The 27024-nt window shown below is 33.7% G+C and overlaps 5 protein-coding genes across 9 annotated transcripts; 3 read left to right on the top strand and 2 right to left on the bottom strand.

Annotated features, from left to right (window-relative positions):
- Window positions 1-3019: 3019 nt before the first annotated feature.
- LOC116338800 (protein downstream neighbor of son homolog) lies at window positions 3020-5506 on the top strand. Its single transcript, XM_031764283.1, has 6 exons — window positions 3020-3249; window positions 3342-3481; window positions 3552-3896; window positions 3974-4196; window positions 4275-5088; window positions 5178-5506. The coding sequence occupies exons 1-6, from the start codon at window positions 3199-3201 to the stop codon at window positions 5363-5365; spliced, it is 1761 nt and encodes a 586-aa protein (XP_031620143.1). The 5' UTR covers window positions 3020-3198; the 3' UTR covers window positions 5366-5506.
- Window positions 5507-5810: 304 nt separating this feature from the next.
- LOC116338801 (DNA-directed RNA polymerases I, II, and III subunit RPABC2) lies at window positions 5811-6800 on the bottom strand. The gene is made up of 3 exons (XM_031764285.1): window positions 6637-6800; window positions 6201-6356; window positions 5811-6101 (listed from the first exon to the last, which is right to left on the bottom strand). Exons 1-3 carry the CDS (start codon window positions 6663-6665, stop codon window positions 5891-5893), a joined length of 396 nt encoding a protein of 131 aa, XP_031620145.1. The 5' UTR covers window positions 6666-6800; the 3' UTR covers window positions 5811-5890.
- Window positions 6801-6888: 88 nt separating this feature from the next.
- On the top strand, window positions 6889-10977 carry LOC116338911 (ribosome biogenesis protein BMS1 homolog). Of its 2 annotated transcripts, none has more exons than XM_031764470.1 (5): window positions 6889-7073; window positions 7150-8478; window positions 8584-8804; window positions 8879-10375; window positions 10440-10977. In XM_031764470.1, the coding sequence occupies exons 1-5, from the start codon at window positions 7022-7024 to the stop codon at window positions 10839-10841; spliced, it is 3501 nt and encodes a 1166-aa protein (XP_031620330.1). In that variant the 5' UTR covers window positions 6889-7021; the 3' UTR covers window positions 10842-10977. The 2 variants fall into 2 exon arrangements, with proteins under 2 accessions (XP_031620330.1, XP_031620329.1); XM_031764469.1 differs by having other exon boundaries at window positions 8581-8804.
- Window positions 10889-13885, bottom strand: LOC116338912 (kinetochore protein SLK19). 2 transcript variants are annotated; one of them, XM_031764471.1, is made up of 7 exons: window positions 13592-13885; window positions 12736-12800; window positions 12414-12642; window positions 12091-12347; window positions 11782-12022; window positions 11607-11720; window positions 10889-11547 (listed from the first exon to the last, which is right to left on the bottom strand). In XM_031764471.1, exons 2-7 carry the CDS (start codon window positions 12783-12785, stop codon window positions 11014-11016), a joined length of 1425 nt encoding a protein of 474 aa, XP_031620331.1. In that variant the 5' UTR covers window positions 12786-12800; window positions 13592-13885; the 3' UTR covers window positions 10889-11013. The 2 variants fall into 2 exon arrangements, with proteins under 2 accessions (XP_031620331.1, XP_031620332.1); XM_031764472.1 differs by lacking the exon at window positions 13592-13885 and having other exon boundaries at window positions 12736-12846.
- On the top strand, window positions 13618-27024 carry LOC116338913 (cilia- and flagella-associated protein 410). Of its 3 annotated transcripts, XM_031764474.1 has the most exons (12): window positions 13618-13803; window positions 13924-14520; window positions 16778-16843; window positions 22566-22674; window positions 24231-24295; window positions 24364-24580; window positions 24787-24870; window positions 25236-25337; window positions 25404-25493; window positions 25564-25766; window positions 25837-25930; window positions 26008-27024. In XM_031764474.1, exons 2-12 carry the CDS (start codon window positions 14441-14443, stop codon window positions 26119-26121), a joined length of 1224 nt encoding a protein of 407 aa, XP_031620334.1. In that variant the 5' UTR covers window positions 13618-13803; window positions 13924-14440; the 3' UTR covers window positions 26122-27024. The 3 variants fall into 3 exon arrangements, with proteins under 3 accessions (XP_031620334.1, XP_031620333.1, XP_031620335.1); XM_031764473.1 differs by having other exon boundaries at window positions 13618-14520; XM_031764475.1 differs by lacking the exon at window positions 24787-24870 and having other exon boundaries at window positions 13621-14520.

Genomic DNA, 27024 nt, shown 5'->3' with positions numbered 1-27024 from the left:
GCGTGGAAATTTTGACATTCTTCCGATGAATTTGTATGCTATGTACTACAATCCATTGAATTAAATTTTTTAAAATCAAGCATAAATCATTTTACGTGCGAATCAGGCGTTACTGTAAGGTACCAACATTTTCTTTTTGTTTTTCCATAAAAAGCAAAAACAACGGTTACAAAAATAATAATAACAACAACAACAACAGGACTAATGGTTCCCTTCTGTAGCTCTAGCCATTTGCATTTTTGTTGAAAGATCGCATAAAGTTCTAATGAAATGCAAGACGTGTTGAACACACATTTAGGTAGTAATTGGTAGTTTTTTCATTAGAGTAAGAAATTGACGGTTTGACGAATTAGACAAATGAAAAGGGTATTTTAAACTTTATTACAGTTGATAAAAATTTAAAAATGTGTTGGTATGAATTAGAGCGTTTTATTATGAAAAATTAATGAATGAATGACACCTTCCTAATTGATGAAATGAATTGAGCAGACATTGTAAATTGTGTTCATTCTTTTTAGTAAATACGGAGAATATAAAGTATGGCAGTTAATAGTCAAAATGCAATAAAGTTGTGAACATATCTATGTGAATTTCATCCAAATTTTCGGAAAACAAAAAATTCCGCCAACTTTTTCTATGAAGTGATGAGCTGTTGTGTGGCGTACAAGAAGTTTGAATGAAAGTCGGCTTCCAATTTTACAGTTGTAATGTTATTTATTTTCGTATTAAATTCAACATTTTATCATCTACATGACATGGAAACTATACGGACTTTAAAATCATCGTATAATTTCGGTCGAAAGTAATCTCATTGAAATGCAGAGAGTTCAAATATGAACAGAGAATAAGGCGAACAGCGGTGACCGTTCGTACCTACTTCACACCACTGAATTTCAATGGCATTGCATTTCGCTTTTCTATGTATAAAATTTATTAAAATTATTTTTAGATTACAGAAACTCATTCCGGTAGGAAAAGTAAGTGCGAAACGGAGGGCACTTTTTTCCGTCTCCAAGAGCCAATGAAAAGATGCATGTGAATTTTCAGTTTCGGTTTGATGTGTTGGTTTTTTATTTTGTTGGTTGGTTGGTTCCACTTCGTTCATTTTCTCTCGTGTACTCGACAGATCCCGAATTTAAATAAGTTAACACACATTTTATTAATATACTAATGGAAGTTCGAGCGATGGTGATTTATGCCACGGTCTGCAATCTCTGATACACACATTATCTCTCTCTCTTTCTCTGACACACACACTTTTTCCATTTTCCAATCTCTTTTTTTCTTCTCATTTTATGTTTACCACCACTGTGTATATGAGTGTAAAAGAGAGCGAAACTGTGTGGTTTGCTAAACAAAAATATTTTACGAATAATCATAAAATTCACAGCAGTACAAAAAATAAATATGTGAAAATATAAATTTATTCAAAAATCCCTTGAATGTGCACTTTTATCCGACAGTTTCCAAAACCAATGTCTAATTAGTTTTATTTATGTATTAAAAATATAATTATATTCATACAAAATGCATTCGTGGAAATGGATTTGGGATGATGGTGAATTTTCACCTACATGGAAAACGGCTGTGTGGAAAATATCCAGAATATCAACGCACATAATACACAAACTAAGAAGAATCAACGGATCCAAATTCAAACGTATATCATCATATCTTTACTTTTTCATCCATTTTAAGAAGACCAAAAGAACAATGCTCACAATCAAAATGTGTTCAACTATCATTGAAAATTGAATTTGGAATTTTTCTTGAAATGAATCGAGATTTTTATGTTCCCACCATTTTACGCCAGCTGCATTCATACTCATCGAATGTTTCGGAATATAGAAACATGCAAAAAGTGTGCATATGCAAATTTACAATCCCTTAATACCAAATTAGAGTTGAAAATATAAAAACACATAAGTATTTGACTCTTGCATTATCCGTGTTGAATTCTCTTTTTTTTGCTATTCTATTTCAACACATAGAACTGATGAGAAACTCATAGAAATAAACTCGCTCAGTGCCATAAAGAATAGCGACTGTTTTTATTAGAATTCAAAAGAGTTCTTCAGGGTCCGATTCCAGTGAAGTTTTTATGTAGCAGATCTGTATGCATATTTGTCACTTACCTGCACATAAAAGTGATAAGACTTTCTTCGTAAAGCCGTTTTCAATGCTTATGTGAATGCTAAGTAGCAAAAGCCTCTTCATGAACCAAAGAGGATCTGCATTTTATTTGAATAATTAGAGCGCAGAAATTGTATCGTGCATGAACGGATTACGACTACGACTTACTTCGCTTGTACCAGATTTTGTCTTTTTTCTAATACAATTTTCAACAGTTTTTTTTTTTTTGCCATTAGTTCTTGAAGATTTTTTTTTCAGTTTTTCTTTGACCTTTCAACGATATCTAAACTAACAAAGACATTCAAATTCGTTATAAAATCAACTTAAATTTTCATTTATTCTGTTGATTGCGTAAACAAAATTGGTCTGAAAAAGTAAAACTTCAGTGAAGACACCTTTATTAGCCGAGACAATTCAAATATTGTTTTTTTGGGTGAAAAGAGCCGATAGATTTGGTAGAAATATGCAATTTTCAAAGTTTTATGGTAGTTCTTACGCTAGATGGCGTTCTAAATTTCTTTTGGCTTTTGAGGTTCGAAACAATACTTGAATCTTTTGAATATGAAACTTCATCAAAAATATACGAACAAATACCGATTGAGAAGAACGATGAATTCATATCTATTTTCCATCATGTTTAATTCAATCTATTATCAATTTGAAATGTTTGATAAATAAATGGTTAATTTTTTTTCTTTCTACGTTTCTTTATTTTAATGCTTAAAATTGCCCGATGGATATGCGGTAATATGCATTGATGGTATAAATGATTTTATTGTGCATTTACTGTATTGGTGTGAGTATGTGTGGAATCACCGATATTGTGTGTGTTGTTCAACAAATCGTACGCATGACATAAATAAATACAACACTGCTTAGCTAAGTGTATAGCGCACAAAAATGACAGCTGCGCCCAAACAATTCATTTCCAACATATTCAATATTGAACAATAGTATCATTTCTATATATATATTTGCCGCACATTTCGTGCAAAATATCGTTCTTTAACAAAAATTGTATTTTGATTGTAAAAAAATTAGAGAAAAAAAAATTCCACATTTAGAATGTCTAATGTTAAGAAAGTTGACGATAAAGCATGGAAAACACCGAATGAGGTTAATTTTTGTTTACATTTATTTCCAATTTGTTTACTTATTCCGTAATCGCTTTTCGATGTTTTTGTTAACTCTTTGTTTTACCATATCAGATTCTACGATTACAACGTCTTAAACAAAAACAGAAGGCTCTGCAAGAGCGTCTCGAACGACCACCGGCTTACAGTACTAGAAGTTCTCCATCCAAATTTAAAATTACACCCAGCGAAAAGAGGAAAAATCCATTTCTCAAGTGAGTACATACAAAAATAAAAATGAATTCTTGGAAAAACAAAAACATTGGCATGTCACTTGTATTTTAGTGAACGATTTACATCGGACAAGAAGAAAGCGCGACAAAGTATTCCAGATACCACCGAATATGTATCAGAAGATTCTGTATTTAATTTGTTAGCCAATGTAAGCGAAAATGAAATAGCGGCATCACATTCTAAGCCATCGTTAAATCACAAAGAACCGAATTCATTTATAAATCTACTCAATCAAACCGAAGAAGCTGACACAGAATTAGTCGAAACAGATGCAGAAAAGCCAACTAGTCATGTACCAATCGATTGGAGTCTAAAAACCAAATTACGTTTATTGACCAAAAAACCAGTTCCAGGCGATCGACTTAAATGCAATGAAGAAGCAAGTGGTATTACAAAGTAAGCCATGACACTTTCCATCGTTTTGCTTTGATCAAGAGCAAATGTGTATTTTTTTTTTCAATTTTCATTAAAAGTTTTGTGCGGTGTGCCGATATAAAATCATCTGAGACGAGCGGTTTGGATATTTCGCCAGCAGCCCGATTTCACCAGAGCACCATGTACTGGCAGCATCCGCATTTACCATGGCTTACATTATTTCCGCGCATGTCAAAAGCAAATATTGGAACCACAATTGGCGAAGCCGAACGATCAGCTCTTGCACGTGATTGGGGTGACAGTTTTCGTGCATTGTTTCAGGTTTGTATAAAATTTGTTTTTTGACTAAAATACAAAATCGATTTTAAAATAATTTTCGCTTTCAAATATACTTTATAGCTTGTGCGATCATTGCAATGTCCATATTTTTATATGTGCGCAAATTCATTTACAGTGCTCTTTCGAGCCGCTGGAATTGGCGGAAAACATGAAACACACGCATTGTTGACGCCAACATCTCGCGGTTTACGATCTGCTCTCAAAGAGGAAGAAATTGAATTCACGATGCCATTGAAGAAACCATCATCGGATGCACAAAATAAATCGTTAGATTCGGGCAATGATACACAAAGCAATAGCTTTTCGAATTTATCGGAAGAAAATGCGGCCGAAACATCAGCAGATGGCATAAACACAAGTGGTAACAATGACGAAGGTCTCGATGCCGATGATGGTAGCGAGGAGGAAGAAGACGAAGAAAAATGGCTTGAAAGTATGGGAGTGGATAAGTCGGAAATTAAAAAGATTCGCACCACCAATGCTCGACGCGTGCACAATGAAGAATGTGCCGAAGACTCAACCGATCAATCGATTTTACTGATCGAAGGTGTTGAGTGTCAGGCTCTTTTCAATTTTTTGTTGAATGCCAAAAGTACAACCACAAGAGTTGGCCGTTTGGCTGGCATTCCACCGACACTCATTTCACCCGTTGCATTTCCCGGTGCTACACTGAAAAACAATCAAATACGTGCCAGCAAGGTGCGTGAACAAAACATCGATTACCACAGTATGGAAATTAGAGGCGTCATTTTGCCACATACATTACATTATTTGTGCAATTTGGTGAGAGAGACAAAAGACCAATTCAGTATGACTTCCGTTAATTTTAATAGTACAAATGCTCTGAGCAAAGCTGGACAGAAAATTATTGATGGTTTGTATTTATTTTTGCCATTTTACCGCATTACTCATGTATTGTATAACTCTTGTAATTGTATTCCATTTCATTCTTAATCATCATAGATTTGAACAAAGAAAACAAAGAAGTGACCACCGAAACTGTATTTGGTCGCGAGAATTTATCCGATTGTGGTCTTCCATCATCTCTACTCCAACCATTATGCCGTGTTAGCAATGACGCCGTTCGTGTCGTAGAGCGAATGTATTTTGACAAGGAATCTGGTGGTTATATTTGGTCGGAGAAGAAGTAAATGTGCCCAGTTACCTAGATTTTTGTTTAAAAAATATCTTCCTTCAAATAATCCCAAATAATTTATTATTCTTGTTTTAATTACTTTAAGAACATACGATGTTCCGATAAATAAATGACTGAAAATATGACAATTTGCAAATGGCACAGCATTTTTTTTATATTTTTCTCTTAATTATTTTCCAGAAATCTCTAAGGTAAGTAACAACAAATGCTATTGAGGATTTTGTACTGTTTAAGCTCTGGAACATTTTGCTTCGGCCAAGCCACCCAACTTTTTTTGTTATTCGATTTCTTCTTTATGTGTCAATTTGGCTTGTTTCCTATCTAGGTACATGTAGAAAAGTTTTAAGAAGAAAAAACTATTAAATTGACTGGGTCTTCGTTGGTAAAATAGCTCAAGCTCATTTGAATTGCTATATTTAAATGAAATATCGCATTACATATACAAGACCATTTTTTAAATTGTTCTCTTATTTATTTGCCAAAAGATTAGAATTATAGTTTAGTTTACAGTCTATGGATCTTATGTGTCGATTATAATAAGTTCATCGATGCTCCAGTCTTCATACGAATGGTCTGGCAAGTAACGACGAATGATAATTGGAATTTTGCGCTGTTTTAGCTCTTTCATGGCAATTTGCAGGGGATCGGTTTCGTTTTCTAATTCAACCATAATCGGTGCACACATTGCGATTTGTAATGCGCGCGTTCCCAACACCCGAGCTCGTTCATATCTATTTTTTTTTGTTAAAGAAAGTCAACCAAATTAGTACATTTTCAAGTGTGCGTGTGTTAAAAAGGAAAAAAACACAAAAAAGTAAAACAATACTGACTTGGTCATGTATCTGGTTGTAATTCGTTTGTTTTTCGGTACACCGCCACCTTGTTGTCCTGGTGCAATGATTTCAAAATTTTCGGCTTCTTCTTCCTGATTCAAATCATCAATATTGTCATCGTCTTCAACATCATCGAAATCGTCGGCAGCAACACTACGAAGAAAATTCCAGAAATTTACATTCAATCAGTATTTTGGATTTCATTTTAAAAAAGACGCAATTTTTCTTGATCGAACTCGATGTTTTGGTAACAAACTTCCATAACAATAGCTCATAGTTCAATATGTTTATGTTGAAAGTTTTCCAAATAACTCGATATGCAAACAATGTGATGCATTGAGCGTATTTCATCATGTTCATAAATTACGACTTTGTTGAGGTTAGAAGTAACCAATTCAATGTTTATTTTAACATTTTCAATAATTGTACTTACTCTTCATTATCATAATCACCGTCATCCATGGTTAAAGGTAAATAAATATATCAAAAATTCAAAAAGGTCAGTCCGGTCGGTTTTTGTGGCTAAATTAATAAAAATTCGTTCTTTCCGTGAACTGAAGCGCAGTAAGTCAAAACACAAACTAACACTCGATGAATGCTGTCATATGCTTCACAACCGCATTTCGAAAATGGTAAACAACGCCATTAGTACCGATGTTCGCCGTAAACGTGCGTGTGGTTTTGACACTTCGAACATGTGGATTGTTGATTTTATTCCGTTCAACATTGAAATGTGTTTTTTACCGTGTTGAAAACCCCATGGAATTGCTAAACACAAACCAAACTTTAGAAAAACAACAAATTCATTTGTGTCGATCATGGCCGATATTGAAAGTGACAAGAAAAAGGAGCACCGAAAGAAACAATCCGGTTCGTATTTTTTTTAATCACTTTCTGTGAAGTAATTTATATGAAAAATATTCGATTTTCTTTTATTCTGTTGTAGGTGTGAGCGCTGAGAAGAAAAAAGCCAAAACGAAACAAAAAGATGAAACACTTACAGCTCGGCAGAGAAATCCAAAGGCATTTGCAATTCAATCGGTTGTTCGGGCTGAACGAAATTTTCGTCGCGGTGAAGATTTAACAGCCAAAAAGCAACACATACCACTTGTTGACAAATCATCGAATGATGTACCGCCGATTTTAATCGCTGTTGTTGGTCCACCAAAAGTTGGTAAATCAACATTGATTAACAATTTAATTCGCAGTTTTACCCGCACAAATGTGACAAATATTGAGGGCCCCATTACGATTGTGACATCGAAGAAACGACGAATTACATTGATTGAATGTAAGAACGATATCAATGCTATGATCGATATTGCAAAATGTGCCGATTTGGTGTTGCTCATGATTGACGCATCGTTTGGATTTGAAATGGAAATTTTCGAATTTCTTAATATTTGCCAAGTGCACGGAATGCCAAAGATTATGGGCATTTTAACGCATTTAGATGCAATCAAAAATGCAAAGACATTAAAACGTCGAAAAAAGGAGTTGAAACATCGGTTTTGGACTGAAGTATTCGATGGTGCAAAATTGTTTTATTTGTCGGGCATTCTGCATGGCGAATACCTACGAAATGAAGTTAAAAATTTAAGTCGTTTCATATCGGTGATGAAATTTAGACCACTTACTTGGCGCGGAACACACAGTTACATTTTGGCCGATCGTATGGAAGATGTTACAAATACAGAAGAGATTCGTTTGAATGCCAAATGCAATCGCGAAGTTATTCTCTATGGTTATGTTCGCGGGGTGCCAATGACTAAAGAAAATATGGTTCATATTGCCGGTTTGGGTGATATGAGAGTGCATGAAATGAGCACATTACCGGATCCATGTCCGTTGCCAACGGGAGAAAAGAAACGAAATCTTATGGAAAAAGAGCGTTTGCTGTATGCCCCAATGTCCGGTGTGGGTGGAATTGTTTACGATAAAGATGCGGTTTATATTGAATTGCAAGGTTCACATAGCCATAAAAAGGAAGCAAATACCGAACAGGAAGAAATCGTCCAAGATTTGATCGGAAAGAAAGAAACATTCGATACACAAATTGACAGTCAAGAGTTTCGGCTGTTCAGTGATGGTGCCCTTATTAAATCGAAAGAATTTCAAGATAACAACAAAATCGATTCGGACGATGATAACGATTCAGAAAGTGATGCAGATAGCGATGAAGACTCTGGTGTCGACGAAGAAGATAGCGAAGCGGAACAGAATGGCCTGGGATGGCAAGGAGAAAGTGATGACGAAGAAGATCCAGATGAAAATGGTAAATGTTCATAATTCAATTTTTTAAGTTAAATTAAAAAAAAAAACAACCCAAATATCTGTTTCAATTTTAATTTCAAATCTTTTTTATTTTTAAAAACAGCAGATAGTTCGGACGATGATGAATACCAATTTTCTGATAAGCTAGATAAAGATCGCACCGACGATGTGAATGAAAGAGATGAAGATATCGATGAAGAAATGGATGCAGTCGAAAGTGGCATTAATTGGAGAGATAATCTAGCACAAAAAGCTCGATTCGCATATTTGGAGAGGCAATCAAATTCACAGAATCTTATGAAAATCGTCTATGGTGCCATAAATGCGGTAGATACTCATCTTAATTTAAACAAATGATTTGACAAAAACGAAAACTTTTATATATTTTCATGTTTTAACAGGAAAAACGAAAAGTGCAACAAGGAGACGAAAATGATTCCGATGAAGAGGACAAAATCGGTGGAATGTTCAATGTTGTAGCAAACAAACAGGCTGACTTGCACAGCGAAAAAGAAAATCGCGATGCATTCGAATCATGTTTCTTCGAAGAATACGGCGCAGATACAAGGGATTGGAGCATTGATGAAAATAAACACCTTATCAAAGATTGTTTCGTAACGGGAAAATGGAGAGAATCAGAGGATGCTCAAGAGCTGTTGCGTTTAGACGATTTAAGTGATGATGATAGTGAAATCTACGGTGATTTTGAGGATTTAGAAACGGGTGAAAAGCACAAAGGCAAAAAAAATGTCAAGGCTCAAGCTGACGACGATAACGAGTCTGATGATGACGACGATGCTGACAAATTGCCCGAAAATGAGCAATCACGAAAACGTAAAATGACCCGTGTTGAAGAGTCAAATTTAACAAAAACCGAATTAATGGCGAAAAAGATGAAATTGAAGGCACAATTTGATTCTGAATACGATAATAAAGATGATGGTCGAATCAAAGGCGATCATCAATATTATGAAGAATTAAAAGCAGCAGCCAATCGTCAATCCGAATTGAATAAAAAAGAATTTGAAAATTTGGATGATGATTTGCGTGTTCAAATTGAAGGTTTTCGATCTGGCCTTTACGTTCGATTGGCATTTAAAAATGTTCCATGTGAATTTGTCGAGAATTTTGATGCCACCTATCCGATTCTAATTGGCGGCTTAAATATGTCCGAAGAAAATGTCGGCTATGTTAACTGCAAAGTAAAAAAACATCGTTGGTATAAAAAATTATTAAAAACCACCGATCCATTGATTTTGTCATTGGGTTGGCGCCGTTTCCAGACAATACCGATTTTTGCAAAGGTCGAAGATGATATGAAACATCGTTATCTAAAGTATACACCAAATCATGTTACGTGCAGCATGACCTTCTACGGACCAATCACACCACAAAATACTGGATTCTTGGCGATTCAGAAAATCCAACAGAATACCGATCAAATGCGTCGCATTGGTTTTCGAATTGCTGCCACTGGCTGTGTCACCGAAGTAGACAAATCCACACAAATTATGAAAAAACTCAAATTAGTCGGAACACCGTTTAAAATATTTAAAAAATCAGCATTTATCAAGGGAATGTTCAACAGTAATTTAGAAGTGGCCAAATTTGAAGGTGCCAAAATAAAGACTGTATCTGGAATACGTGGTCAAATTAAGAAAGCAAATCAAACACCCGAAGGATCATATCGTGCAACATTTGAAGATAAGATTTTATTAAGTGATATCGTTTTCTGTAGAACTTGGTTTAAAGTCGATGTGCCGAAATTCTATGCACCGGTTACGAATTTGATGTTACCACCAAGCGAAAAGAACCAATGGATTGGAATGAAAACTGTCGGTGAATTGAAGCGTGAAAAGAATATTAAAGCCAAACCAAATTCAGATAGTTTATATACGGTATGTAAAGCATTTCATTTTCTTTCAGAAAGCACAACTTTTCCAATTTTTTTTTCTATTTCAGAAAATCGTTCGACCACCCAAGCAATTCTATCCATTGCATATTCCAAGAGCATTACAAAAATCATTGCCGTATAAAGATCGACCGAAATTGGGTCCAGTTGATCCAAAGAAACCGATCGATAGTAATCGTATTGCGGTCATTCATTCGCCGCATGAGCAACGTGTTGCAAATATGATGAAAATGATCAAGACAAACTTTGACGCAAAGAAAGAAAAAACGAAAAAAGAAACCGAAATGCGAGTTAAGAAATTCAAAGATGCCAAATTGGCCGATGAAATGCGTCGACTCAAACGACAAAAAGAATTACGTAAAAAGATTTGCCGAACAATTAGCAGAATGGAAACATCGAAAGCAGCTGGCAAAGATGGAGGTGGAGGAAAACGAAAACACTTTAAGAAATAATCGAAATATAGTTAAATCGATAACTTTATTATTATTTTTTTGCCTTTTAAATAAGTAATAAGAAACACAAACGTTGAACAAGATTGTTATGATGATAAATAATAAAATCGAATGGATTTTATTCTGTAAATTCTTAGTAACCTGGTTTACGTTTGCGAAAATAAAATTTGAATTAAAGACATCCGTTTCCCGATTCAATTGATTTCAGTTGTGCCAACAGTTTGGTTTTTTTTTGTTGATCAATGGGCATTCGTTTCGTTGGTTTACCGCCAACATTTATGTTGAAACGTGGCAAACACGATACAGTTCTTGGTATTTTTGTTTTATCCGAATTAAACGATACTGTTTCTTTGAGGCCATTTATCTTATCGTTGAAACCGTTTCGCTTATCGTTGTTCATTTGAAATAAATCGTTGATTGGTTTTAATGCTCCCGAATCGCCGGATTCATCAATATCATCAAATAGTTGCGAATTCTTCGATAGATTTAATGCACCAATATCGCGACTAATTTCGTCGCAATGTAAATCCAATAAAGCTTCATTTTTCTCGATGTCGTTCTGTATTTTCTGATGGATTGCATGAATGTTCTGTGCACCATCGTTGGCAAAATGTTTTATATCATCCAACCGTCTAATACTAGTAATTGGAGTTGTATCGTTATTTGTAATCGAGCACACATCTTTATCAAGCAATTGCTTGATAACCTACCAATAATTAATAATTGTAAGAATTAAAAAAAAAAACGAAACTCCGCTAAATTTACCAAGTCATCGTCATCGTCATCTTCAGTATCAATGTGCAGTATATCTGTTGGTGGGGTTTCTTTGCTGATAGCAGATGAAGCACTCACCAGTGATAGTGCGTTGATGTGCTTGACCTACAAATTAAACCGTATGAAAAGGAACAACCACATTTATAATTGAATTAAGTCACCAAACCTCTTTGGCATCTTTGGCACTGCTATAGTCCGAGTCATTTGAGGATCCAACTTGCTTGTCCCCATTTTGTTTTTGACACAATTCTTTGTACTTCTTTCTTTCGTTCGCAAGTTGCGTCTTGAAATTTTTGGCCTCTAATGTATTTCGTCGAGTGAGAACTTTTATCTCTTCTTCTTTTTCGCTTAATTTTTGTTCCAATGACACGACCTTTGTTTGAAGAACTTCTCTCTCTTCCAGATGCCTTTGAATATGCCATTTCATGAGAGAGAGAGAGAAAAAATGGAATGGAAATTTAAAAAATACACATACCTTTCAGTAGTTAAAATCGATAAATGCTTGAGACGATCATTGAGCTCGTTAACGAGCTTATCTTTTTGTTGTAGTTTTTTGTTTAGCTCCCGATTTTGTATATTAATTGTGCGATACTTTGTTTGCCATACGCGCAATTCGTCATTATGCGATTTAATCAATTGCGGTAGTACGGCTGTAGATCCCTCATATTTGCTCAATGCATTGTCTTGACGCTTATGCAATGTTTTCAATAAACGATTCTCATTCACCAATTCCTAATGAAAGACAAGAAAGCAATCTATTATTCAAAAGTACAATATTGATTTTTCGTTCAATTTTACCGAATTTTGCTGTAGTGCTAGATTCAACTGATTTTGCAAACTTTTATGTCGATGTTGACGTGCAGATAATACACGTTGCCGAATATCCGAACTGAGCCCATTTATACTTCCACCAGACATAATCATGCCAGCCGGACGATTTTGAGATTTACGTTGTAACATTCGAGTTCTTAAAATTAAATTCGAAGCAGAATATACGCCATCATTTTTCTTTGACGATGAACTGGAACTTTTAATTGAAATTTATATTTAAATTCACATTTCAAATACATTTATTCTTTTCTATTTTATTTTTTTAAATTTAACTGAATTTCAAACTTACCATTCACTTTTGGCTATTATTCCTTTGATTTCAATCGATGACGCCGACATACTTTTCGCGATCGACTAAAAATATATATATATTTAAATCTATGTTATTCACCGACTTTCCATAAATTAGCAGCTTATTATGCACTTTGTCATCGGATATTGTCTATTTTGTCGCGGCGCAAAAAAAAAATGTTTGTTTGCAACGTTGCTTTGGCAACAACGTTCATCTGTGTACCAAAAATCAACAAATCGATATGGCTTGACTAAATCGCGTGTCTTTGCCGGCAAAACTTGTTGGATCAATAAAGTGACCACAAAATGCGTTAATAATTCGACGAATTGATATTTTTCAAATTGTATTATTTGTTTTCAATATTTTCTTGAAAAAAGAAATGAGTTGTCAGAATTTGAAAAACCGCCTACTGTTCATTGATTCACATGGATGCACTGCATCGACGATAATTTCAAATTTATCTTTTTTTTGTTCGAAAAAGAACGAAATTTTTTTTCGAACATGGATGAATCGGGTACTAAATTCTATATATTTGAATGAAAAGTGGCTGCAAGTGTCAGAAACTACTACAAAGAAAGACGCACATTCAATGCGTGTACACGGTGAATGTTGCATGACCAAAGTGATTCGCACGCGATGACGACGTTTCAGTGTGGGTATCTATGTTTTTCTGACGTCCGACGATTCTTAGTCATACCGAATGTCTGGTGTGTGTGTGTAAGTGTGTGTGAGTGAGTGTTTTGGTATTATGATTAGTAATACACCGCATCGTGTACGCCGATTCATTTGTGTGCCCCGAATAAGAAGACACATAGACAGTTCGATATACGAATCTTGTCATCAAAACACTCACATTTCGATTTCCAACTAGATATTTACATTCACTTCGTTGCTGTATTTCATTTATGGCGGACGTTTCTTTTTTGTTCTTGCAAATTTTTAGTCTTCAAATTTAACGCACTACAACTATTAATAGTGTATTATACAGTGTGTCAATGAAATATAAGAAAAAAAATTGTGTACCAAGAAAACGTCTTGCGTCGCCGAACACCTGTGATACAATTTGTGTGAACTGTTGATTTTATTTCATTTTGATGAGAAAAACATCACAATTTTTTTGGTGGAATTTTTTTTAAATTCACATCATTTTAGTTTGTTTGTTTATTGTTTTGTACGTTTTTGTAGTTGTATTCAAACGTCCTGTCTCGACGACTTCATACAATGAATATTGAAATGGAATGTTAAAAAACACTGAATTCTGTGACAAATTTCCAAATGAACACAGTGCATTGCCCGAAGCGACAACGAAAAGGTGCGCCAAAGTGCAGTTTACAGTTTCATTGTAAAGTCAGACAAGTGATAAGAAATCACTGAAATAGGCATGAAGAATTGTAATTACGCTCCAAATAATGATTCGAATAATAATTCACGATCTTAGCTAATTGACTGCAGTGTTTTTATTCGCATGTAAAATATTCCAACGAAAAATAATAAAAACATCATCAACAACAACAACAATAACAACACCACATAGACGTTGAAAACAGAGACGCCAAAATCCATAAAGTGCAAATAAATAAACAGAGAGTAATAAAACACCTACATTGTGTATCGATTGTTTTAAACTCACAAGCGAAGATTCTGTGCCGCTTTTTTTCGAATATTTTTGTAATTTTGTTCGATACACTAAACAACAATAATAATGACACGACTCACAGAGGAAATGGTAATCGCGAGATCCAGACAATCAGATCTTGCTTCAATCAAAAAGCTTAATTGCTGGTAAGTCGAACAAACGTAAACACAATAGACTTAAAAAATGTCAACCATGGAAAATGGCAAACAAACATATATGAAATATAAATGATTCTCATGAGAGGCCCAGGTAAATTGAGGGTGAGATAAATGTAGCATCGAAGAAAAGAAATTTCGCTCACAATCTTACAAACACTTTCAAAACATAATTCATGTATGCTTTTTCGCAATGTTTTGAAGTGTTGAATGTTGTATGCTTGTTTTTTTTATTCATGCGGCAACAATTGTTTGCGGCATATGGAGAAGAAAGCCGACCGAAAGAAGAGAGAAAAAGATGCTAGCACAATGAAAATGTATAGTAGAAATCTGAGTACATTGAATCTCGAGTACAGTTACAAACGGTAAAACGGCCGATGAAGCGGGAAACATCGAGCGCAAAACAACTTAAATTCAATGGAACTAGATGTGAACAAGATATAAACGTAACGATCAACATCCATAAAGAAATGATGAGCAGAATAACTTTTTACAAGACATTCACTCTGGTGCTCTTCTTGCATATATACCACGATTCTTACTAGACATTCATTCGAAACTTTGTGAAATTATATGGTAGGAGCCTCAACGTAACGCCACACGCTAGTCGAGCAATTTCCTTCGAATTTTGATGAACGCGTAATTTTTCGGTATCATTTGCTTTTCAATTAATAAAGAAACTGAAAACAATGGTCAAACACACCTCATACGTGGTTTATTCGTTAAATGACGGCATATTTTGCTTGCACCTTAACCTATCCCATTGTATCCTTTGTCATATTGTCGTTCGCAATGACTGGTTCTAGTAATTTTTTCCAAATATACAGTTTACGATGTTGACCTGACCCCATTTTCTGACCAAATATCGGAGTTTACGTCAACAAATTTCATGTAGATGTTACCGCCTTTATAGCAATCGGTTTTAGCGCAACAACTCGTCAGTTTCAAATTGAGTGACATTTCCTACATGCCATATTTTTGATGTAATTAACACAAAAATTACATCAATCAATCGAATGAAATCTTGGAAATCTTTCGCACCTAATAATTTGTAGTTTCTTGTGTAAGTTATCAATCACAAAAAATAGACGATTTTCCATTTCAACGTTTCTTAACCGTCCGAAGTTAACTTCTTTTCCATTTCTGTGGAATTCTCCGGCTGGTGGAAAATTATATAGTTTCTAAGAATTCAAAATTGACGATCATATGACCTACTCGAAATCAATACAATTAACCTCATTCAAGGGGAAATCTTGTCATGTGCAAAGATTCTAATTTCCCACTGAAAAAAAAGACCAAACAAACAAAACAACAGCAGCGAATAATGTCGAGGAAAAACCCTGTGAAGCGTGTGTAACAGTTTTCAACAAATTCATATTCAATTACCCAGACCAATCGCTATTCATATGGAATTTCTGCGATTATGCTTTTCCATTTTTATTCATATTCTGAATCAAAGCGAGTGTTAAATGATATTGCGTGCATGCGTGGCATTGCCTTTCATATCAACCTTTTCGCGAAAACATTCGTCAAGAGTCTCTTGAACTCATGCAAAAATTAATATGTACATAATATTTTTCAGCAAAAATATATCGGAATAAATTATTTTCATTTTATTTAATCGATGAAAAACACTTGGCGCGCGTTCTTATCTTTTCTATTTAAATTATTGATTTCATTGGATTATATTGCCATTGTTTTTGTTTTGTTGAATACTTGAGTAGGCTCAACAAAAATTGTGCTTTATTATGCGATTTAAGGATGCCTGGATTCATAATTTGTTTACGAAAAACATATTCAAAAAGACCAAACATGTCACCGATATCGAATGAATAAGAGCCACACACAAAACCGACGTTTTATTATTTTATTTATCGTTGAACAAAAAAAAAACTGTTTGCTTGCTCCACGCCATTTATGGCTATAAAATATACAACAACCAAGCATGTCGTCATCTAGCCTCCTACCAATCATTTTCAACAAGTGTCTACGATTACTCACATTTGATCAAAATACAGCAACAACGTTTAATTGCGTGTGTTTGTGTTTTCGCATTCATCGATTGTTTTCAATTTTTACCATAGATTTTGAGATTTCTTTTCTTTTGCTTTCGATTCTATCTCCATTTATTGAACCGATAAAACCTACCTGTTGGCCATTTTTGAAATAATATTCACATTCGAAATTGGACAATTTTTTTCTGATCGCTTTTTTTTCTCGCCAAATGCGCTTTTTTTTTGCTTTTCAGGGGCAGCGAACTTAGCGATGTATCGATCATTAGACGAATGCGTGGTGTGGAGGTGCTAGCATTGAGGTAAGCTTACTAAAATTATTGGAAATTAATATTTTCCAAACGGAGTGTGTATGGAATGATCAAGATTCATTCAAATGATCAATAATTATGGGGGAAAAGATAAAGACAAAATTGGAGCGATTTATTCAAAGTCAAATGAAGATGTGCATATGAATAATGAAACAAATTCCATTTACTTTTCATACCTTCAACCGATATCGTTCTAAAAACCATTATCATAAATGTCGGCCAAAGTTATTAAATGGGAACGACAATTGACGGCATTGCTCTGCAATTTATTTATGTAAACTATGCAACAAGTATATAAAATCTATAAATTTGCCGATATTATTCAGTAGAAATGACGTTCTGGTTTTTGTTGATCGTGTAACGAGCACATTTCTATGAAATACTGAGATTGAATGTACTCAAGAAAAGGAAAAACACACATTTGTTCCGATTACAATATGTCAACCATGTTTACCAAGTAATTTGGTTGAATAAACCGACTATGCAGACACAATAGAATTACTAAACTATATGTCAACCGAAGCAAGACAGAAGACACGCGTCTGTTGGTTACACATTGACCGCTCTATTACCAACATGCAGCAATTATAATTGTCAATAAATCGACGGTTTATTTTTACTTTCAAATGAATAATTCAATTCCATAACGGTGGCTTACACATTTAAGTGCATATAACGTGATTGTGTGCCCATTTGGTTTGTATTCGGTGATTCAATAATTCGTTCAGCGACCGGTATTGACTGTCATCAAAATGTGCATATATGGCCCTGTATATTATAAAGTTTTTTAAATAAACAACAAACATACAATGAAAGAGAAGAAGAAAAACAAAACAAAAGTGATTTCAATTATAAGCAGCCATGCTTTATTAGTAGACCCAATAAATACAGTAAAAACACAACTTGGAACAAAAACGAAAATTTATGCGGGTGCAGTATTATGCAATGGTTTTTTTTTAAATGCGTCGCAAAATACTTCCATTTCAGTTGAGACGTTAAGCACACGAGCTGCTTGGCTTCTCTGCGTTTCATTTTGTGCGACAGCGTTGAATGAATGGAATCATTTCAACGACACATCGAACAAATTAAACATGGCAAACGTACTCATGTAGAGGAACGATGAAAACATATGTAATGTCTTCAATGTATAAAACAAACGAGAAAAAAGAAATGAGACTAAAAACCGCACATAAATTTCTTGGCCAAAACATTTGCGTTGGTATTCGGCACGTGAAACAATGAAGGGGAACAAAAAACGAAAAAGTGTTTTGGAACATATTCAGTATCATATTTTGTTCCGATTTCATTTTTGGATATGATCAGAATGACCTTGCCCATCGACGCCCATATATGGACTGAAATTCGTATGTGTACTTTTCACATATCAAGTCGTCGCCGATCAATGTTAACGAAGACGAAAAAAAGAACATTGCATCAAGTTTTAACACATTCGGTAGACATAAAACAACACATGCCGCATGTAGGAGCCAATAAGAAGAAAAAAAACACTCACACCGATTTCTGTTCGTGTTGGAAAGCAAAAGTTTTCATTGAAATCGACTAATTCAAGTTCACACATATATTTTAATGTTTGCATGATGAAATTGTCGCAGCAACCAGTTTTCAGAATAGAATCGCAAATTAAGTTGGATTAATGTATAGTAGAAAATTTCACCATCCAACAGTTTAATTCATTTTCATGGAATTTATTTCAATAAATCAGAAGCGAAAAAAAAACTGCGCATTGTTTTTTTTTGTGTTCGCTTTCCACTTTATTACAATGAGCAAGACGAACGACGACCACTCGTGCGGATTGCTTAATTCATTTGTAATATGTGTAAATTTAATTTTTCCCCCTTCAACTAAACTCACTATATCAGCTACCAACCGCTGAACAAACTAAAGATGGAACAATAAAATTATATTTGAAAGAGAAACAAAAATGTTCTCTATCGATTCGAAACTTCACATTATGTTCCATAGAATTGATGCCACGAATAAATTTCACATTTAACAAATGTAAACGAATGAATAAAAAAAAACTATTTCTATCTCATCGTCGAGCTTAGCGTGGCTTCTAAAAGGCACTATGTTCGCTTTTTATCTATTTCATTTTCTTTTCTTTTTTTTTAACATAAAAATCACAAACCGTTAGATTATGGCGATTATATTGTGATGTTGCTTTCTAACATCGCGGTAACCCGACCGAGTGTAATAAATGTTTTTTTTTAAAGCAAAATTCCACTCCAAAACTGCAATGCTTCGGGCTACGAAGAGTTGAATGTCAACTCAATGCTCAAATAAAAAATGTGTGATTCGCGATTGTAAATATTCGCTCACACAAAACAAAAACCAATTCCTCGTTCAGATTAAATAAGCTATAAAAAGAGCGGCCCGAATAGTGCATTTTACAGTTGAATTGAACAACAACGATGAATTGATGACAAAAATCGATGTTTGTTTTTTTTGTTCGTTACGCTAGTTTGGTTATTTTGTGCACATGTGATATTCAAGTTCGATCGATATGCGGCTTTTTCTCCACATACACATATATCGCGAATATTTGCATACATGTTATTTTGTTAGTCTAGAAATGTTCGCTTATGCGTACTTTCACTACATCATCATTAACCTCTTTAGTTGGTTTCGTTCATTTTGTATGCATTTCGGGCATGTTATTGCCGCCTCGGTTGTTGGTTGTTTCTTTTATTTCCTTAGTTTCATTAGATCCCAAAATTAAATGAATTTTATTTTTGGCACAATTCAATTCATTCGGAACAAATTCCACTGATTGCTATCGAAAATGACTATATAAATAGTCAAAAAATTCGTCGAAAATATAACCTTTAATAGCCGTAACCAATACCGTTCTTTGCACAATATACCTCTCATAAATATGTGTGTGTGGATTGCGTGAAAGCGTTTCCCTCGGTAAAATTCAATTTTCCCATTAATTAATAACAGCGAAAAATAGCAGGACTTTGGAAAACAAAATGAATGAATGTGAAAAAAAGTAATATGATGATGTCATTTAGTGAATAGAATTCTTGTGTATGTGTGTCAGTTTTGCTCGAATCAAGTGTACGTCGCTAGATAGTAACAGATGCCATTATACGAAAAAAAATAGAAGTCTTTACAGCAGGTATAGAAAATACAACATTTTACAACTACAATGAATAGTCCTGTGTGTATATTTTCCATGCCATCACCACAACTGAATACAATGTCGTTCGTAAATGAAGTGTAGGTTGATTTTTGCATTTATTTATTTCAGAATTAAAAAAAGGTTAACAATTTGATGAGAACAACAACAAGATTAAATAAAGGTTTCAGTTTACTATGTCATGTCATTAACAAACAAAAGTTAAAAAAACAACAACACAAAAACATAATGTTGATGAAAATGATTTCAGCTAATGATCAGCTCTGTGGTGTTGACTTTCTTTTTGCCTTTGAAGTATGGCCGAAGCTTTATCTTAATAGAAAGAAATAACACTGAATTCTTGACATTCCATTCATGAGAGCCATTAGATAAAGCGGAACATCAAGAGAATTGGATGCAAGTTTCTAATGCACAATTACTCAAATGAAACGAAATGCAGGCGAACAATATCGCATGCACTATTCACCAGTCAACTCTAGTTTCAATGCATCGATTGTGGTTTTCAACCAATTTACATAATTTAAACGTTTTTCTTTTTCATTTCAAGAGAACAAAAGTCCATCTCATTTATTGTTGTTATTTCAATTAAAAAAATATCAAATTTTATGCCAACTAATGAATGGTATCTAAATTGAAATGCGAAATAATCAAGCCTATTCAAAGCGTACGCTATCAAATGATGATACTGATAGTTCCTGTGTTTTTTTACTTGTTCTGTGCTCACATCAAAAATGAATCATCGTTGGGTGAATTGGAAATTTGAATATAAGTGCTCTTTGGGAAGATTCCAAAGTGATTCATTCACACATATATTTTCATCGATTTTCTTCAATGGTTCTAAGCCAAATTGTGTTACGATAAACATAAATCTTGTATATTAAATCATATTTGCTTTTGAGGGTCAAGCAGAGAATGTAACCAGTAGTGTGCCAAGGGAGTGGGTAGAAAGAGTGAAAGGGCTAACATCTAAGTGTATAATAATGACATCGATACTGTTCACAACCTAAGTTTATATGGTGGAAATCCTCTGTTTTTTAGTCCAGTTATTTTGAATAAATGTCCGGATAATGGTGGTTCTGGCACTGTATCTCTTTCGCCAATCTGAATGTCAAACGGTCGACCTCCTGTAGTTACGAAAACTTCATCTAAATGTGGTCCGCCAAATACCGCAGCTGTTACTTGATGTGCCGGAATTGTAATATTTTTTACAATTCTGTGTGAACTACTCGATTGAGTGCGAAAACAAATTATTATATTGTTTTTTCATCACAAAAACCAATGAAATAACTCACACTGGATCAATAGCAATGACACTGTCTCCTTTAAGTAGTTCCAACCACAACAAACCATCTCGGTCGATCGTCATTCCGTCTGCCATCAATTGGCCATTTATTCGAAAGTCATAGGTAATTGTTTCGTTATCTGCAAAATATTTGATTCAAATCAATATCGATAAAAAAGTTTATGATTTGCCGCTTACAAATCAGTCCAGTAAATGGATCCCAATACTCTTTGATATCAAATTTGCATGAATCGACATAATAAAACTTCTTCGTTTTTGTATTCCAAGTTAAACCATTGGCCAAATGCAATTAATGTTATTTTCAAAAAAGAAGTCACAAAGATGTGACGAAATTAATAAGATTTTAAGAATATTTAATATTAAATATCGCAATTATATTTCACCTGAATTTATTCTGTGAAGAACATTGAAAATGGAACATCACGTTGAAACCAAGTCGAATCACGTCATTTCCGCATACAATCAATAAAAATATACTTTAAATGCTTTAATTATGACGATATTTTATCTTTATAACTTCGTTATTCGATAGTACTTTTATTAATATACAATCAAAGATTGGAGAAAGCAACAACAAAAAAATCCCAAATTTTTTTCAATTTCCGAACATTTCTTTTTCGGACAAATTTCAAAAATCGTTATGAATTTTTCTCTTTAATTATAGTCTCGATTAAGCTCATCAGCAATGAATGCATATTCCATTTACTTGCATCTAGATTTGAACTATCGAATTTCAGCAGAATTTTCAGTTAATTTAGAGAAGATAAACTGAATTTCAAAATTTTCAGAAATCAGAAGCTAAATCGCTCTCCAATATATCAAAACATGTTGATCATTCTGAAAGGTCAATTCAATCAAAGTATCATGCGAATATTCGTTTAATTTAAATTAGTCTTCTTCGACGGCCCGATGGCTCAGACTAAACATACGCCGTATCTATAGCAATGAAATTCATGCAAAGTGTAGCCGATGCCGCAATAAGGCAAGAACGTAATGTGTCGGCTTGTACGATTCAACATGTCTTTTCGTTGTGTGTTATACAAAAAACTGTTTACGTTCGTACGAAAAAAATGTACTTTCATCAATGTATATGTTTGCCGCTTCAATGCGATATTCTCATGTACAAATGGCATGAACATAAAGGGTACTTCAATAATGCCACACATAAATGAACATAGCATTTGTCAAAAATTTATTATTAATAATGTCACATTTTTATACTCTTCTTCTTCCTTCCCGATGTATAGTGTAAACAAAATCTCTTCTCTTAGCGATTTTGAAGACTGTCACAAACTCCAAGAACTGTATCTCAGGAAAAACAACATTAAAGATATCAACGATCTGGTCTACTTACAGGTATGAAATGTTTCTTTTATTATTTCTATCAATTAAGTGGTAATGGAATAAAAAATGTGTGAATGATTATAGATTTGAAATGATTCATCAAGATGAGTATCAATTTGATACTATAAATTGCAACAATCGGCATTACAACAATGACAGAGAGCATCACAGCATGTTCCGCAACAATCGCATTCGGCAAAAATTTGCCAAAAATCGATGCAAAGTCTGAAAAGATCAAATAATATTTTCAGCATTTTTCTAACGCAGATAAAACGTAAAAATGTTGATGAACGAAAAAAAAGAACTTACAGCCATGTAAGAATGTTATTACAAGCCTGAGTAAAAGTTGCTCCACAACATACACAACAATCAGCACAACATGCCTCGTCGGGTTGGTTTAATCTACCGTCTGTAGTGTCCGGGGCGTTTCTTATATTTTCCACAACTGATCGCGGCTGATCTGTTATGGGCCCTGGAACGAAAAAAAAAACATTCACATTTTCACTTTTAAAAAACCAAAATTATTATTCTTACCTTTTGAGTTCATTTTATTTTATTTTATGAAAACCGTACGTTTACAACGTAAATTAAAAAAAGAACATCTCTTACTGCTCACGCTTGTCAACAAGTTTTTGTAACTTGAGTCGAAACACAAAACACGCACACACATACGAATACACACATTTTGACAGTAGGTGCTTGTGTATTGTAATAACAACGAATGTCTTGGTGTGTGTCATTGTGATCTCATCGTAGCAGATAGAGAATGACAATAACAATATGAATGTGATTCATAAGTATAACCAGTGATTTCATGTTGAACATTGTGTGCGGTAAATTTGAATATAACACGCACAATGATGCCATAAATGAATATTTTTATCTGCATTTTGTAAACATTTTGAATGTAAAGAAACCAAAATATGTACATGTAAATGTGAATTCACGTAAAATCTAGGGGACGGAAACCATTAGCTAGTTTTTTTTTGTTTCAAGTAAAAACTAGGAAAATTAGAAAAAAACTAGCAAAAACTAGAAAAATTAGCAAAAATTATTTGACCCGCCATTTTGATATTGTGCCATGATTTGGTAACTAAATCAATTTTACAAGTCGACTATTGAAAGATACAAGTATTTTTGCACGATTTTGTGTTAAAAAAGAATAATTAAACTAATTTTTACTATTATAAGTGTATAATTATTCAAAACACATAAAAATATGTCTGAACAACTAAACGTCAAAATACTTCATTGTGTCAGTACAATCATTTGATTGTCATTTGACAGAACAAAAAACTAGAAAACTAGCAATTTCATAAAGAAATATTAGCATTATTAGATTATTCAAGCAATAAACTAGTAAATTAGCTAAAAACTAGTAAATTAGCTATAAACTAGAAAAACTAGCATTGGTTTCTCTCCCCTAGCGTAAAATTCTTAATATTCCACATATAACATTCACTAATATTCTATGATCACACGATTGGGCGAAAACATATAATCTTTGTAAGCGTGAATTTAGTCATTTGAATCTTTAATGTTAAAATATATTTTGAAATTATTTACAGGGATTGCCGCATTTAAAAAAACTATGGCTCGAAGAAAATCCATGCGTCGAAATGGCTGGCCCAAAGTATGTATTTTTGATAAGAATTGAAGTAATTAATTAAAATTAAATTTAAATTACTACCATCCGTTTAGTTATCGGCAAATTGTTTTGCGTGCGTTGCCAAACCTTGAGATGTTGGACAATGTGGGTGTTACATCAGAAGAATTGGCTGATGCCATGAAAGGTGGTCATGCAGTACAAAGTCAAGAGGAAGTCTATGAAGATGCCTATTCAAATGGGCCCACTCAGCAGCAAGCCCCACAACAGCAGCAACAACAACAATATCGCCAACAAAGCCCCGTCAGAGAGGTACGTTTTATCATAGCATTTTCACAATTCAATTATCTTTCAATTCGAACAAAAAAAATTACGAAATCCAAAATACAAAAATCAAATCTCCATACATTTCATTTAAAATAAATCTCTAATTTATAAATGCATTTACAATGGCGAAATAAAATTGTCATCTGAAAATACATGAATATGCGATCTCAATACATGACTAATATCAATAGTTCAATCATCATCATCAAAATCCCGAGACAGATCATTTAATCGATTCCCATGACCGAGTATCCGTACCTTCTTCACCGCAACAGGTACATTGCAAATATCGCATTTATTTAGCCGCTCATCAGTTTCGCATGATTATATAGACAATTGAACGAAAAATCGAATATTTTTTTACGTTCTTTGCTTTTCTTTACACCTTTTTTTCCAAATCAGCGTTCAAATGTATTCTTTCCAATTGTTCCTTAGACATTTTCATTTTTAGGGGGATTCGTTTACGTTATACTATAAAATGTCATTTTAATTTTAAATTCAAGAACCATTGTTGGTGTATTGTATCGTAGAACGTGAACAGATAGTTTAAATGCTTAAATTCTTAAGTTGTGACCGCTTTTATTTTATTTTAATATTGAATACTTGAACTTATATGTTGATATTTTATTTTTTAATTTAGAAATCACCACCGAATCAAGAATATTCTCCCGCTGAGCCAAATCATCCACCATCGCCGAAACAACGTGATTATCGATCTTCATACCATCAACAATCATATGATGTAAGTTTTTCCGAACAAAAATCAATCAAAATAATCGATTCACAAATGTTCATTCAATTCACGCAGAGATCACCTGGTTCAGATGAAATTCAGAATACTAGCGGTTATCGTGAACGTCCGCACATTGTGCCGAGCATGTCAACTCATTCAATGAAGGTACTTTAATTTTTGTTGGTTTAGTTTTTTTTAACATTTAAATGGACCGTGTCTTTTTTTTCATTTTCAGGAATATTATCAATCAGATCGACCAATGCCAGCTCATTATCGCCATAGTCAAAGTGATTTAACTGAATGGGATGAGCCAAATCATAGTACACCACAACAGCGTCGTAGCGGCGGTCCCAACGTAGAACGAGATGCAAATTATCCATACCGAAATGGTTCGCGTGAAAAAGAAGAATGGGATGAAAATGAACGAGGTCGGCCCAGGTAAGAAGCACAACTGTTTCATAAGAGTTTGCATGACAATGAAATAATGGAAATATTTTGCATCTTCTAGAAGACAAGATGGACGATTCAGTGATACAGCCAGTGTTGTATCAAACGCAGTTCTCAATCATTACGCTAGTTATCATAGGAGACCCGTTAACAGAGTAATCCTCATTCATGTTACATATATTTGTAAATAGCACTCTCTAAACGCATTTATTTTTTTTTTCTTGTCTTGCAGAGTTCGAATTTGTTATCGGCAACACTCTGTCTCGTTAAGGAGTTGGATTATCCAAGTTTGGAAGTAGTTGAGCATGCAGTTCGATGTCGCATCGATGAGCTGGCGGCCGAATGACAAAAAGTGAATTTATAACAACTAAATAGTTATGCATCTAAACCGAATTAGGCGATTAATTCGATCTTATACACAGACAATTATTTAAAAGACAAAATTAACATTAACTGACAATATTTTTACTCGAATATAAACAACTAAGTTCTCTAATTTATATTCATTACAAAAAAAACTAAAATCGAAGACGAATGCGAACTAAACTAAAATGAATTACACAGCGCGGAATAACTTTCGATTGTAATACCCACATGGTCTGAATGAAAAACTTTTTGTAAATTAACTTTAAATAATTCTATGGAGCCTACGATTGATAATAAGCGATCCGATAATAATATTGCTAAAAACTGCTTTGTTTTTTTTTTCGTTTCAAGTTATAAAATAACCGTAAAAGAAGCTTCTGTATTATACTCAGTTTCGTTTTGTTAATTTTATTACATTGTTTAAATAAATATGCAATTAGAAAAAAAGAAATTATAAAATATACCTCCGAATTAATTAGCTATGAATGTCTCTAAAGAAAATATTTTCACATAAACAAACGCGGCATGGTATGTTTCAACGAAATAAAATTCGATAAAATTTTGAACTAGCATGATTATAGATAATTATTATAGAGCTTAATAGACACGTGCATGTAAAAATGCATCAATTCTGCCGTTATGTACACGTCCATTATTATTAGAGAAATCAGCAAACTATTCCATACGTATTACACGAAATGGTCGAGAACATTTCATCCGTTTTTGTTTGAAGTTCTTATGAATGTATTGATAGTGTTCCCTCAAAACTCTTGCCAACCATTTAAATGTGACGCCCAATTAACATGCAAAATGAATATTTAAAACATATTTTTGTTTAATAAAAATTTATTAAAGCTTTCTTGATTTATAAAAAAACAACAAA

The sequence above is a fragment of the Contarinia nasturtii genome, unplaced genomic scaffold (genome assembly GCF_009176525.2).
Source record: "Contarinia nasturtii isolate CC-2019 unplaced genomic scaffold, AAFC_CNas_1.1 Cnas_scaffold_414, whole genome shotgun sequence".
In the NCBI taxonomy this organism is placed as follows: domain Eukaryota; kingdom Metazoa; phylum Arthropoda; class Insecta; order Diptera; family Cecidomyiidae; genus Contarinia; species Contarinia nasturtii.
This window is presented reverse-complemented; position numbering and strand designations above follow the sequence as displayed.